Source organism: Pieris brassicae, chromosome 11 (genome assembly GCF_905147105.1).
Source record: "Pieris brassicae chromosome 11, ilPieBrab1.1, whole genome shotgun sequence".
NCBI lineage: Eukaryota > Metazoa > Arthropoda > Insecta > Lepidoptera > Pieridae > Pieris > Pieris brassicae.
In genome coordinates, this window is record NC_059675.1 from 10,131,989 (window position 1) to 10,147,469 (window position 15,481).

Consider the following 15,481-nt stretch of genomic DNA (forward strand, 5'->3'; position numbering starts at 1 on the left):
TTGAAATTAAACTGAAGACTGATATGTAAGTACAAACGGCATTTTGTAGTTATAGAAAATGGCCTAAAGTTTAGCTAGTAGATTCAAGGATCCTCGATAGATAGCCTTGTAGTTTTCTGGCCCATTCAAGAATTTTTGTCGTTAAAAATGTGCTTAAGCAAAAGCATTTTCACATCGCGAAACGATGAAGAAAAATGGAACAGTATAACATTACCGCGCATTTGAAATTATAATAAGCACACTATAAGAATCTAACTGAGCGTCCCCGACGTAAAATTAAATATTCAAATATTCTTAAAACAGACACAGATAACATTTTACTGGTCGTTCTGAAGTGTGCCACTGTTTCTTATCTTATATTCGTTGCAAATTCTGTTTATTTGGAAATTTAATATTCTGTTTTTATTAATATTGCTATATTTCGCCAGCTGCAATTAAGTTATTATGAAAGTAAAGCTAAATATTTAAGTCTGCTGCTGATAGCTTGGTACGTCTCGTGAAATTTTACATTGAAACACTTATTCGCTGTTACGTTTGATCTTGTATAATAATTAAAATAATATGGTACTATCGCAGATCAAAAAAAATTCAAGATTATATTATTAAATAATTCGCCTCTTTTAACTTACAACTTACTTTCATCCTTAGGCCAATTTTTTCCAATTGGTTAATTATTGCTCCAGCTCATCGTTTTGTATAAAAATACGTTTTAATCAGTCGATGTTATTAAGTCTGTCACAATATTATTAAACTATTTGATGTAGAGGCGGAAATTAAACATTCCTTAAGAATAATCCAATATTTACATGATATTGCGAAAACATCGAGCGAATAAGGATATTAGTATCTCAATCTGGTATTTGCTTTTGTGATACACGGTTTTTCATTTGATGCAAGTGGTGTAATTATTATGCACCAACTTTATAAAGACGGCAGTACTCAATTAAAACATAACAGCGTAGTCAGTTTTAGAGAAGTCTGAGAGGTTTACCTTATATTATAGAAAACTATGAGAAATTTAGCTATTTCTTAGTTCTAAGTTGGTAATTACTAAAGAAACGAAAATAATAGTAGTAAAATAATCTTTATTTGCCACTAAACTTACAAAATATACTAAAAGAAAGTAAAATTCACTATTTCAATTCTGAGAACTCACAGTTTTTACCGAGCTAACTCCATAAGTTTGCTATAAGTATACAGTTTTATACATATTTCTCACTTTTTAATAATTGTATTTATTAATCGCTTCTAAGAATTCTGTTAGATAGTTAAAATTATTAAGTATAAAGTATGTTGTCTTTCTTTATCAAAGGCTGTTTTATTTCTATACGTAAGAGTTTATTGGCTAAGTTTGTCTTTTTATAAATAAATAAATTAATTATCGAATGTTTTGTTTCGTATCTCATACGTAACTAGCTGTGCCCCAGTTTCTTACGTATATTTGATCGATGCCTTTATTAATCAATGGACTATTATTTTTATTGCAATACAAACATAGATTGGCATTATTAATGCGTCCAAGAAAATCTTCTCAACCTTTTATATTGATATAGATTATTCCTATTGTTATTAGATTTTTTTAACATAATTCATCCAATTTCACGTATGGTATTTTCTGTGAATTGAACATTATTAACATATTAACATTAACGTTATTATCTTTTGATAGTTAAAACGTTTTGACATACATAACAGTTTTTATTAAAACATAATAATTTATTAGAAAAGTTTATGTATAATCATATTATCTTCAGTCTTAGATTCCGACGTCTATGCGAACAGAATCGTGCTGTCAAAACTAGATAAAATCAAAAATTTTAGTAAAACAAATTCATTTTTTTATAACTGACAATTTAAACTTAAATACAAAGAGTATCTGTACTAACAAGTCACTTGTCTTCTAAGTTCAAGGTAAATTTAAGTTAGCCCTGGCTTGCGTATTGTTAATACCTGCCATAATCGCTACGAGTCGTAATCTGCTACAAATAACCTCTCATTAGAGAAATCCAGGGCTCGTAGCACATACCTAGGAGTAGCTTATCTTTTGAGAAACATTTTAATGAGAAACAAAATAAATATAAAACTATTATTTAATCATAACTAAACTACAATATGTACGAAAAAAAAGAGTTAAGTCAAAATTATATAGTGTTAACCTTATTTTCTTTATACTGTATTAATTTAAAAAATAAAAAAAACTGGAACTTTGTATTTTTTACCTCGAAAGATTTACAATGTGATAACTCAATGAGATTACAATCTATATGAAGAGTTTTTTAACGCCTGGTGCTAAATTTTAGCAAATTCTAACGGTATGTGTAAAGTAATTGTTTAAGGCGTCAAATATGTATGCCACAAATAAAAATGTTGGGTATTCAAAATAATATTCGTACGTTGCAACGTCGGATGAAATTAAACCACACGTAGTTTTGCAATTTGTACAAATATCCAGAGACATCCGTGTCATCGTGAAATCTTGAAATACGTAAATTTCTGAACTTTACTAAAAAAAACACAAATATATGACCTACAATGACAAATGTAATAATTGTTAAATAAATATTTTTTAATATAAATATTTCATATATAATGTATTATTATTGAATCATATTTAATATCATATTTCATATTTAACGTTTAAGTTAGGTCATGACTTATTAATCGAGCTTGTATTATTACACTTTAAATAGTGAATTTGTTATGCATTAGATTATAAAACTCCTTTTATCTACGTATTTAAAGCCAAGACTTGTAACGAATAATATCAAAACCACAGTTATCCTGTAACATCTGGATATATCCGGCTAGAAGCATTTGAAACCGGCTCGCACCTGAACGGGGCGCTAATTGAATCCGCAGTACCAACATATTAAGTTTTCATACGGCATTTAAAACTTTTGCAGCAAAATGCTAATTTAACGTACTCACGTTGTTTTTGTTCCTTTATTATTGCAGTAAATTATGATTCAAACTAGATTAAGTACACTGGTAACATTGTTTAAAGAAATAGTAAAGTTAGTCAATACGATTTTGTTCTAAAAACAGGAAGAGTGAGTGAATTTTTATGTTTAATTTAGGTATATGTAATTTAAAGTTTCTAATTATCATTGACACACTATTTCATCGGGTTCATAAAAGGTTACTATAAATGTAACAATAGTAAATAACATTTATCTCCGAGTGTAACGATCTTCCTTGCATGGAAGTTAGTCTAACATCACAATAATAATAAATCAACAAAGGAAAAATCTTAGAAACCTTTACTGTTTACTTCTGTAAGGAAACGTTTGAAACCATTCCCCGGGCGATCAATCAGGTCGACAATAAATATACGATATCGAACCGGGTCGTATTGTGATGTATTCAAAGAAGTCAGCTGAGGAACGTAAGGATGAACGCTAAAGCGAATATTCTTTGGGATATTTAAACTGGAAGCTTACCGGAAAATTGGCGGAAGTTCGAAATGGAAACGTAACAAGCTGTTCGATATTTGAAACTAGCAAATCTGGATACATTTCGGAATTACCCGTTTTACGTACGTAACATTAAACTACGATTGTTTTGATTTTAATTATACCCAATTTTATATTCAGCTTTAGGAAATCTCGCCACTCCGTTGTTAAAAAGTCACTTTTACTTAAAATCACTCGAAGTCAAGGTACATTCACCAAAGTTTTAAAAGTTAGACAAATCTTGAAGTTAAAGTGTAATAAATAATATCTTCCAGCACGTGAACAAGGGCTAATCTGAGCCGCTTAACGGCGAAACTTGGGATATTTTTCAAACTTACGAATTGGTCCTATTAACTGCATGGTGCAGATAACTCAAACTCACTCACAATCAAATTCATCACTTTTGTTAGGTTCGTTCTTCGGCTTTATGTCACTTATGTTTTAAAGCACATGCGTAGCACTCTGTTGTAATTACATAAAGTAACTAGAGCAACAGATATTATTTTTAGTCTTATAACTGTTTTCTTTTATTATATTTTATATATCAAAATAAGTAACCATTACGAGTCAACCTAAGGCGGGAACATTACATACAAAACAATTTTTTAAAAGTTTAATTGTTTTGTTCGATTCGCTTTAAAATAGGTGTTATTCTTGAAAAAATAAAGATTGCTTTACCCATTTAAGTCTCACAGTTCAGTAGTCACGTAACAAAATGATAATTTACATGTATAAACCATGAATAACTATGAGGAATTCTGGCTTACTTAATTATCACATAATTTAATGACATCACTAACAGACAATTTAATGTATTTCGCTAACGTATAAGAAATTAAAGTATTACAAAGCGGTGGTGCGATAACATATCTGTTGATGAAAGAGAAAGTAAATTTCTCTTTTTTCTTAAATAACGAAGAAGTTACATTTGAATAAGTAATACAAATACCCTTCGATGCCTTCGAAATCTTTCGGTTTATAATTGCTTACTTTGAATATTAAGTCACTGTCCAACATTTCCACCTCCATGAGATTTATCTATTGCAATGCGTATAGGTGGTATTAATCAAATAATTAAATGTAAGAAACGCCAAAGCCATGGGGCTTGCTTTGGACCATTCCAAAGAAACATTTTTGTGGTGCGAGAGCAGCAAATACTAGTTTCATATGGAAAATTTTACGTTGCGCATAATGGTTGCTTAATATTGTTTTTTTAAGATTATTATTGTTTCATACATATATTTTACAGAGCTTTAAGAACTTTGTCAAACACTTGGTAAAGTTGTTGGCATTATTAATATAAAAATACTTACTAACTAAACAGAACTTCACTTACAAATAGCATAAGTTATTAAACTATTACTTATAAATTAACGTTTCATCAAGTAGTCTATTTTAAGTTAAGTAAAACAACTTCATGTAATTAAGATTGAATGTTACACAGTTAGTTTAGAACCTTACTTAGTTTAGGCACTTTACCACAAAGAGTTGAAGTATATTTTTTTAAATATTACATTTAACGTTGAATTCGAGTATTAAGTATATAAATTTAAATAAAGTTCAATGAGTTCAAGACACTCAATAAGGCGTTGAACACTTTATTTTTATCGTGACCAGTACGTTAATTGAACATGTAAATCAAATTAGGGAAGATATCATGCTTTTAACAACAAAATTTACAAATAAGCGATGATTTGTCGCTTCATTTGTATTGTGCTTCTTGTAATTGCTTCGATCAGCTTTTCAGAAACTAGGCGTAAATTGAGCTTTTGGTCCTAGTCTATAACGTGAAGCTTAACAGTCGAAAACCCTGTTTATAATTCATACAGTCCGGGAAATTCGTTACAGCTAAGTTCAAAATGGCCGCTTTTATCTGCTAGATATTTTGTATCATATATCTAATAGATCACTACAATATCAATTATTAATATTACTTCGACCTTGATTTTAAAAAAAACTTCATCGGTTTTTTTAGGAATTGATTGTGGTGTCTTACACAATACGAATATTCACACTCGTAAATTGTTGTTAAACACCAAGATTTTTTCGTTTTCAAGGTAAAATGTAACGCGAAGAAATATATCGAGCTAGTATAGACAGCGCGCCCTTCAGTTTGCTGCTCTCCCTATGTAAGCTTGCTTTTATACTGTGCATCATTGTATGAATTAAGACAAAATAACTAGTGAATTTAGTTTATTTTGTTTCATTGAAATATTAATTGCTGCTGAGAGTACTGCTGCATGTTTTTAGGATGTTTTTATTGAGTGTTTAGCTAAATTAATTATACACAATGTATTCTTATTACTATCTATGTAAGATGGTTTTACGTTACTTTGAATTATGTCATTTAATTATTCATTATTTTTATTAATACTTTGCATTGCACTTTCTGTGTAATGGTACCATTTTTAACTGTATAACCAGATAAAACATCTGTGTGAGATCTGATTATACCCAACTTGGAGGAACATCAGCTCAATAATAAACTATATATTTTCACGGATTCCTGGAATTGAAAACAAAGTAATATTATCATTATGAATTCGTCTTAACCTCGTTACTCCCAAACGGACTGGCGGATATGAGATTCTTTGAGACATAATGACTGATGTCCCAAATACAGCTTCTATCTTTTATAATGAAATTTCTTATGAGTTCACGGTACATTTTTTCACTGACGCGTACGTCATTTAAAACCAGATATGGATGTACATTTGACGGGTATATTAGCATTCCCATTTGATTATTGAATTGAGTTGAGTTCAATCAATCAGCCATTGCTTCTTCTTTCATTCTTTCTTGTGGAGCATGGACGGGAAACGGTTTAATTGTCGTTTTTCTTCATAGGTGATCTCGTTTTAATGTTTTATTGTCAATAGTAGTATGGAACCGTTTATAATAAAACTGCTAAAGTTTAAACTTTATCATTTCAATTTTAGATTAATTCAAGTTCACTCTCAGTTGTCAATAGGTTCAAAAAAGACATGGCACTACATCCCTTAGATTTCGTTATATGTTTCATGATCAAATTTAAGGCATGCCGGTTTGCTCACGATGTTCATCGTACGAGCGAGTGTTACACCCTCAACCCCTAAATATAGACAGAAATTCCATTGATGCAGTTCACCCAGGGATCGATCCTACAACCAGATGGGACAACAACTCTCGGTCAGTAATAGCACATTATAAATAATGTTTAAGCTTCTTTCTAACCTGAGCCTTAGGAGTCCTAGGCATACGTTCATAATTGCCGAGACGTAAGAGCCATGTACAAATTCATTGTTTTTGCTATCCGAGGATAAATATCGAAATATAATTTCCTTTTAGTTTTATACGATGATAACGTGTTGTGTTAACTACATAAAAACATAACTCAGTGCTAATTTATAAGATTTTATATAAGGAATTAAACAAAAATAAATATGTTTTTTAACATGCGATTGAGGTAAAAAAATATTATAACTATTTTTACCAGTGTCATCGAATATTGTTAAAATACAAATAGTTGCTAAATATTTATTTTAAAGAAAATAAGATATAAGATCTTTAGTGGATTGTCATGGACATGAATGGTTCTGCACAAAACCATGTTACCAAAACCCAACTTTCAAGAATTTGGCGTTCTATGAGTCTATGCTGAAAAGTAAGCAGTAAATCCTACTTAATAAAGCCATCTCAGGGACTTAACATAAATAAACTATGATAATTATAAATCTACAGAAATTTACTCTAAACACTAAAACCTCATGCCTCCATTCAGCTCGCCATTAGGTGGAGATAGGATGATAGCACTTGCACTTTATTCATGCCCCCGTCAAAACTATCTCTCGTCGTTTTCTTTCTAACGGAGCATCTGGATCATTGTCAAGGGCCAAGTGAAAGCCATACCCACGCCTGTCCGGCTTGGGTATGGCTCCGTGTGTTGCACTGTATCCTCTGTACAGTCACAATGATGACGAGCGGGTGATGCATCTCTTCCAACAGCTCGATGTAGGTTCCCAAAACATACCCAGAGCGAACCTCTGGCGAGCGAGTAGGATCGCTTCTTTGAGAGCGTTTCCTACCGCAGACCAACCCAATGTTTTAGAAAGACGAATAAGCTAAAAGGTTGTCTCCATTGAGAGGTGGGTCAAAACCGAAACTCCTGGTATTCACCCTAGAACCTTGCCGGTGTAGGTTAAAAAACATCACTTGTGTTTTGGCATTAAATTACATTCCTTAACAATACATAAAATATATACCGCATGGTTAAACCAATTAATATAATTTAAGTGTGAATAATAAAGAAAATTTATAATTAATAGCTTTATGTAATTGAATACTGTTAGGGATCATCTCAATCGTCACTTCCGCTTGACATAAACAATTTAAAATCCGCAATACGACGCAATTAGCAGATACTCTTACATGTACAATTAAAACTATCACGGAATAGATAAATAAGTTTAGAAGAGCCTTTCTCCTTTATTTTTGTTTCATACTTTATTTAGTCTCTGAGTTATAACGGCAAGATTAGTTTTAGAACTCCCACTACATCATCTCATAAAACGCAAGAAATAATACGATTGTTAAGGCATTGCGAAACGCTTTGTGTCAGGCGCCCCCAATACAATATATGTAACGCTAATTAATATGTATTAATATTATTTATTACATATTATATTATTTTATATAAATAATTGTGTGCCCTTTTTATATTATGCCATCTGAGTTTAAATAAGTCGAAAAATCACATTAACTGTAATTAGTTGTTACACGCCTCATCGCCAATCTGGTGCAAATCTTATTCTTAACGCTGGTATCCCGATGTCTTTTAACAAAGAATTCTACATTTGTGTCATTTATTATCTAACTCATTGCGACAGTCGCTCATAATAGTACGAACATACGACAAACTTTTACTATCTTAAATACAATTTGTAGCAAATACGATAAAAACGTTATCTTTAATATGGCAAAACGTCGTACACTTAGCTACCGGATTACTTTATCTCTCTCAACAAGAGCCTTATGGATTATTTGTAGAGTATAAAATTGAAGTATTAATATTTAGTTAGTATAATCGAAGGAAGCAAAAAATATATCGAGGAAACAACTACTTACACAGTTCACAATTCTTATTATACACTTTTAAATTAGGGAATAGATATTCTGTCTAATTACACTACACTTAACTATTTGCAGATATCGTATTACACCGCTTATAAACTAAATAAAAAGATTTTATTTTATATATAAAAAATCAATTTTTAAATAACTATTGCATTACCTAAGAATTATACACTATTTACACTCTGCTACGTTAAAGTATGCGCATTTTCCGCTAAAAAAACCCTTTGTCGCACCTCCTCTGTCGGAATACTGACCATTGACATATCGAATGACGTTCAGTTTCGCGGTCATTTAGTAGGAACGGCTAAGTTAGCCTCTAAGAAGCTTGGTGTGCTCAGCAAGGTGACATGGCAGTTTACACGGCACCTTTTCCGAGCGCCTTGATCCCTTGGCGTTGCGTAGAGATGTGGGGTCTGTCTGCATCTTTTACCGCATTCAGTTGTTCATAATAATAACGGCAGCTGAGTTTCATCATCGGACGTCAAGGCAGAATACAAAGTACCATCCATATCACCTAGACGTCCGTCATTCCAGGACTGAGAGTTTCTTAAAACAGTTTTTGCTGCGCACCAACTATGTGGAATTAGCTGCCTACTAAAGTATTTTCAAACCAATTCGACTTAGACTCCTTCAAGAAAAGAGCTTACCAATTCTATTCTTTAAGGGCTGACAATGCACTTGCGAGGTCAGAGTGTCCATGGACGGTAGCATCACTTAACATCATATGAGCCTTCTGCCTTCTGTTACATAAAAAAAGTATCGCAAATATCATACAGACCGTTAAATAAACTTACATTCGCAACATTGTAGCAAATTATTTAAATGTTGTATTTGCTCTGGCTTCACAAAATCGAGGCTACAGATTCGCTATCTACTTTCTTTATTATTAACGTCATTAATTTATCTTATCAACGGATCTCAGTGTATTTAAATGCTTTTACGTAACTGGTAGTCGGCATTTAATTAAAGATGTATGTTACGATAATACGTTTTCGTGTCAATTATTCAGCTGTTGAGTAAAATCTGATGATTTTCTTTAGGCAAAGGTAAGTAAAAATGAATAATATAAAAGTAAAATGCATGCGTGTTAAATATAATGTATCTTTTTATTAACCAACATGCTTAGTATATTTTTAGGAAACTAACAAAATAAAATTACCTTATAAATTTTTTTTTCAGAAAAAAATGGTCTTTAATGAACCTATAACAGACGAGATTCCGCCTCCAGTAGTTCCAGGAATTTATCGTCCAAAAAATCGTAAGTATCGCGGATTGAACAATTATATTATATTATTGCATATATAATATTATATTCAAATGGTCGTAATCAGAAAAAGGAGCAGTAATGAAAATCAGACCGTCCCGTCAAATTTTCAGTCTTGATTGAATAATCCTAGACAACGATTTGGTCAAAGCACCAAGTCACTGTTAAGAAGCGCGCCATCCAAAATCAAAGTAGTCATGACGGTCGCCAACCTTCGAAAGGAGGCACTATAAGAATAAGGAGGGTCTAATTTTGGTCGCGGTTTTTTTTTTTGGATCTAAAAGCCATTCTATAATTCACACACTAAGAAATTGTTGTATTCATATATTAGGTCCTTACATATGAAATTGGCGTTTTGTCGTACTGGCCACTTTGACCTCAAATACCTCCTCTTTGCTTAGGAATTTCAAATTCAAATTTGTACAGCTATTTAGTCATGTATTTGTGCTTCGATGACCGTCATTCATTTGTTTTTTTCTTCTGTTTTTTTTTTGTTTGCGTCACTCATTTTACAAAATGGAAAACTTAAAGTATCGCATTATTTACGAGTAAGAGTTCCGCCGTGGCACTAGTGCTGCGGAAACGACTCGAAGGGTGAATGATGTGTATGGCGGTCATGTTGCAAAAGAAAACACAGTTCGTTTTTGGTTTCAACGTTTTCGTTCTGGAGATTTCGAACTGCAGAATAAGCCCCGTGGACGGCCTGAGACCCAAGTTGATAATGAAGTATTGAAGGCTATTGTGGAAGCGGATCCATCGCAAACCACGTCCGAGTTAGCTGCAGGCTACGGTGTTAGTGATAAAACTGTTTTAATTCACTTGAAGCAAATTGGAAAGATTAAAAAGCTTGAAAGGTGGGTACCTCACGAATTGACTGAAGTAAACCGGCAAACGCGCGTCGACTGCTGCGTTACATAACTGAACCGGCACAATAATGAAGGTATTTTAAACCGAATCATTACCTGTGATGAAAAATGGATTTTTTACGATAATCGGAAGCGCTCAGCGCAATCGTTGGATCCTGGCCAGCCAAATCGTGCCCCAAGCGAAAATTAACCCCAAAAAAGTTACTTGTAAGCGTTTGGTGGACAAGTGCCAGTATTGTTCATTGCAGTTTTCTCAAATCTGGCCAGACTATTACGGCTGATGTCTATTGTCAGCAATTGCAAACCATGATGGAAAAGCTAGCAGCTAAACAACCTAGGCTGGTCAATCGGTCCACGCCACTGCTACTTCACGACAACGCTAAACCACACACTGCACAACAGACGGCTACCAAATTAGAAGAGCTTCAATTGGAATGTCTAAGATATCCTCCGTACTCCCCGGACCTTGCTCCAACAGATTACCATTTTTTTCGAAATTTGGACAACTTCTTGCAAGGGAAAAAAATTAACTCTGATGGGGCAGTCCAAATCGCCTTCACAGATTTTATTGATTCCCGTCCGACTGGTTTTTTTAGTAAAGGGATCAATGAACTACCTATGAGATGGAAAAAGTGCATAGAAAACAATGGTTCATACTTTGATTAATTAAATATATTATATTTAAAAATATTCGACTTTTTGTTCCTCCCATACAAAAGGCCAATTTCATATGTAAGGACCTAATATAACAATTAACCACTACTACAATTACTGTTTTCAGGTGTACCAGGTATCAATTCTTATACACGTAGAAAAAACATACGTGCCGTTCTCAAAAATGGTTACCTGAATATCGAAAGTAAATCAAAACAAAGACAACTATTCTCCAACTACATCGTATCACTTGTTGAAGCAAGGTGGCGGTGGACCCTTCTCAATTTTGTAAGCGCACACACATGTCTTTGGCTTTTTTTTGGAACCATCTATTGGATTATTTCTTATAACCATGAAGACTACTTACCTGTACCCATATCTCAAAACCCTTCGAAGACAACACCGTGCATACGAAATCTATATGGATTTACCTCGGCTTTCCTCTTCAGCATCGAAGTTCACACAACGGTCGCATACGGAAAGCGAGCAATCACACTTGAATGTCCCCAGACTGTAACTGCGATGTGCTTACAATGCATTGTGAGCTCAATATTCCAGGCAATAATGGTCGGCATACTTTTCGCAAAGTTGACTCGTCCTAGAGCCAGGACGCAGACAATTCTCTTTAGCAGACAAGCAGTTATAAATCTAAGAAATGACAAATTCTGTCTAATATTCCGAGTCGGCGATATCAGGAAATCTAGAATATTGAATATAAAGCCTCAAGCCTACGTAATAAGGTTTCAAACTGAGCACAAACAGATGAATCCTAGCGATCAAATTGAATTGAATGTTGATGTAGATGAATGCGAACAAACTTTTTTTCTATGGCCAATTACGGTGGTCCATTGGATAGATGAACAGAGTCCGTTTTACAAACTATCAGCAGCTGACCTGTTGTGTAGTAAAATAGAAATACTCGTCGTTTTTGAAGGTATGATAGAATCAACCGGTCAATCGGTGCAAGCGCGGTCGAGTTTTATAGAGTGTGATATATTTTGGGGTCATAGATTTGCTACGATGATTGGCTATGATACAGAGAGGATGATGTATGATGTCGATTTTTCAAAGCTATCAGAAATTCAACAGGTCGACACTCCTTTGTGTTCTGCGAGTGAATTTAGCACATTGTTATCAGTCCTTTCGGACACTTCACGGGAGATCACTACATAGCATGAATTTAATGAATGGACGTGAGTTGTAACAAAGAGGTGGTTAAATTGTCTGAGTATCCCTTAATATGTAAATGAATAGCTTCATTTCTGAATTTAAATTACTATCTTAATTTTTATTAATTGCATCTTTAACGCATAAAACGCGAACTCGCGAATTACAGTACTTGTACAATTCGAACTTTCTTTTAGCAGTTTTTTATGGGCGTGCTTATATATATTTATATATGTATTATGTATACATTGTTGTTTTTCATTCGCTAATACTTTTATATTTTGCCATCAGTCGCGCTGTTTCATTATCAAATGTCAATCTAATAGGCAAGTAGGTGATCAACCTGCTGTGACACACGTCTTCGACTTTTTGTTTTAAGACCAATGGCGAATGTTAAATGCGCACATAAACAGTTCATTGGTGTACAGCGGGGGATCGAACCTACGACCTTAGGAGTCGCACGCTGAAGCCACTAGACCAACACTGCTCACTGTGATCTATATACAAAATAAACTCTCTCCACAAGTTAAGAACAAGGTTTGCGTTATCGAAATTTTGTAGGCGTGACTCAGGCGAATTCAAACTAAACTGAATATTTGAAGAAGTTCTAACAAGATTTAAGATGAGCCTTAATTAATTAGTGAAGCTTTCGTCTATGTTTCAGAATTAATTGGCAAAAGGTTTGAATCAAATGTCTGAAATCAAGATACTATCACGTTATGTAAACGTATGGAGGATCAAATATCGAGGAATTATTGTGAAATAAGAAGACGTGCTTTCTGTTCATTAAGTAGGTTTTGTTATTGTAATTAAATATTTTGAGCTAACACATGATTGATGTTTTACAATGTCTAATAATAAGCTTTTTGACTGCCTTACGCCCGTGATTTGGGAGCTGTCGGTAAATATAAAATTACATCTTCCTTTTTTTATAAATATAAACGTTCTTATGGTTAAAAAAAATTTGATTTGATGATTTATGAAATATAAGTGCAAAAATTGCATGATAGTACAGGCCTATAACTGCCTGTCTGTCATTCTTGTGTAAGCAATACAAGCCAAATTCACGTTAAATATAATATAAAGGTGTAGGTATAGCCTCGACAGTGAAGCTATGGTATAAGCCCGACCCCAATCCGCTTAGGATCACTAATCAACAAACGTTTAACAGGAAATACCATGTGCAAATAAAAGAAAATGAACGTAATGAATGTACTAAATATAAATTGATATATCAATCAATCGACCCTGAAAGAGCTACGCATATATACCGATGGCTCAAAAAGAGGGCGTGACTTCGGCGATGGCATATTCTCTCTTGATCAATATACACCTATCGCTAGGCACACACAGCTTGATTTTTCAATAAATCGACACACTCATCGATTTATTTGAAGCAGCCAGAGCCGTGCAGCGGTTAGGAATTAATTAATAACTTTTGTCTTAAGTTCGTAACGGCGCTAGTAAATAAAAAGACAAACAGCAAACTGATACAGGAGTGCCACAATGCACTGGAGGCAATAACCCTGACTGAGGTTTTCCCTATAGTGGGTAAAGGGACATAGTGGATCTCTCGAGCTAGCAAGAAGAGGCTCCGAATGATGCCTGCTGGCCCGTATCCGTTCCTTCCCTTTCCCTTCTCGCAAGTGCGAACCTGAATTCGCCAAAGGTCCACAGAACTCCAACATCAACGATGGTCGCGAAGCGCGGGCTGCAGACAGTCCGAAATGACATTATGTCAAAGCGACTTCTAAGTCTAAACAGAACTAATCTCAAAACAATGATAGGGACAATTACGGGCCATTGTCTCCTTAATAAAAATCTTTTTATCCTAGACAGACATCCCCATGTGCGCACACGAATCAGTCACCCACGTAGTTCTGAAATGCGTGGCTGTGGCTAAACAACGTACAGAAAATATTCTTGGAGCAGTGACGTCGCTCCGTGAAGCCTGCGAAGTGCCCAGGAGACTTCTGTGATTCTCTATATAATAGGCTGGCTTAGTCCAGTACTTTATGCACAACGGATCGAGTGCGAGTCTAAGTGCGGAAACTGAGTCCACCAAACATAACATTATTCGCTTAGCACCTTCTCTACCTTTTATTTATCCTCTACTGTACAAGCATTACCATTCCACATCGTATCTAACTCGTACTAACTGATCTGAAATTATCGTGTTTCATATGTTTTTTTTTATCGTGCCTTTGACTGTTTTATTGCTTTGCTTTGTTTAGCTAGTTTTGTCTAAGTAACTTTAAGTCTTATGTTGTTAGGCACTTCTTGCGCTCTTCCTATTATTATTTTTATCTTTGTTCTCACAGTGGAATAGATCACCCGAAAACATTTGCCGCCAGTTGCCATAAAGTGAATAAAAAGTATTTAATTATTTTAATTGTAGTGTATCTCTGTATTACTGAAACGAAGTGTTAATAAATAAATTAATAAAGCCTGATAAATTTTAAATTAAGTTTTGTTTTTATTGATATATCTAAAATTACATAATTAATTAAGGCGAACGTCGTTTTATGCACACGTATACAAGGTTGATATTAGCTCCAGGCTGTCATACGAGTAATGTTGTACGTGACTTAACCTGATATCTATAGAACGCGTATTGGGCTTATAGATAGCCCTAATCATAGACAAAACCGACATCAAATAATTCAGAATCTATAAATAAGACTATAATGAGAATAACAATGTAAATTTCAATAAATTTAATTTGAAATAATCTGTTCATAATACGTTAAAATTATTATTGTCATTTTCAGATTTATTCAAAAGTTGCCTCATACGAACTTTTAGTGCCCTCTATATATCTATATATATAAAAGAAAGTCGTGTTAAATATACTATAATTCAAGAACTGCTAAATCGGTTTACCAATTTAGCTTAGAACCAGGAGACGGGACTTACATAGACAAGTAAAAAGTTACTGACATATGTGAAACATAACTAAGTATTAT

At 33.7% G+C, this 15,481-nt stretch overlaps 1 protein-coding gene across 1 annotated transcript; it reads left to right on the top strand.

Annotated features, from left to right (window-relative positions):
• The first annotated feature begins 9,529 nt into the window (after nt 1-9,529).
• LOC123716600 (G protein-activated inward rectifier potassium channel 4-like) lies at nt 9,530-13,344 on the top strand. Its single transcript, XM_045672425.1, has 4 exons — nt 9,530-9,610; nt 9,745-9,822; nt 11,476-12,559; nt 13,180-13,344. The coding sequence occupies exons 2-3, from the start codon at nt 9,750-9,752 to the stop codon at nt 12,519-12,521; spliced, it is 1,119 nt and encodes a 372-aa protein (XP_045528381.1). The 5' UTR covers nt 9,530-9,610; nt 9,745-9,749; the 3' UTR covers nt 12,522-12,559; nt 13,180-13,344.
• The last annotated feature ends 2,137 nt before the right edge of the window (nt 13,345-15,481 follow it).

Coding starts and splice junctions, on each gene's coding strand:
- LOC123716600 (XM_045672425.1), top strand. CDS start 9,750: ATGGTCTTTAATGAACCTATAACAGACGAGATTCCGCCTCCAGTAGTT. Junction 9,823..11,475: donor AATTTATCGTCCAAAAAATC/GTAAGTATCGCG, acceptor TACTGTTTTCAG/GTGTACCAGGTATCAATTCT.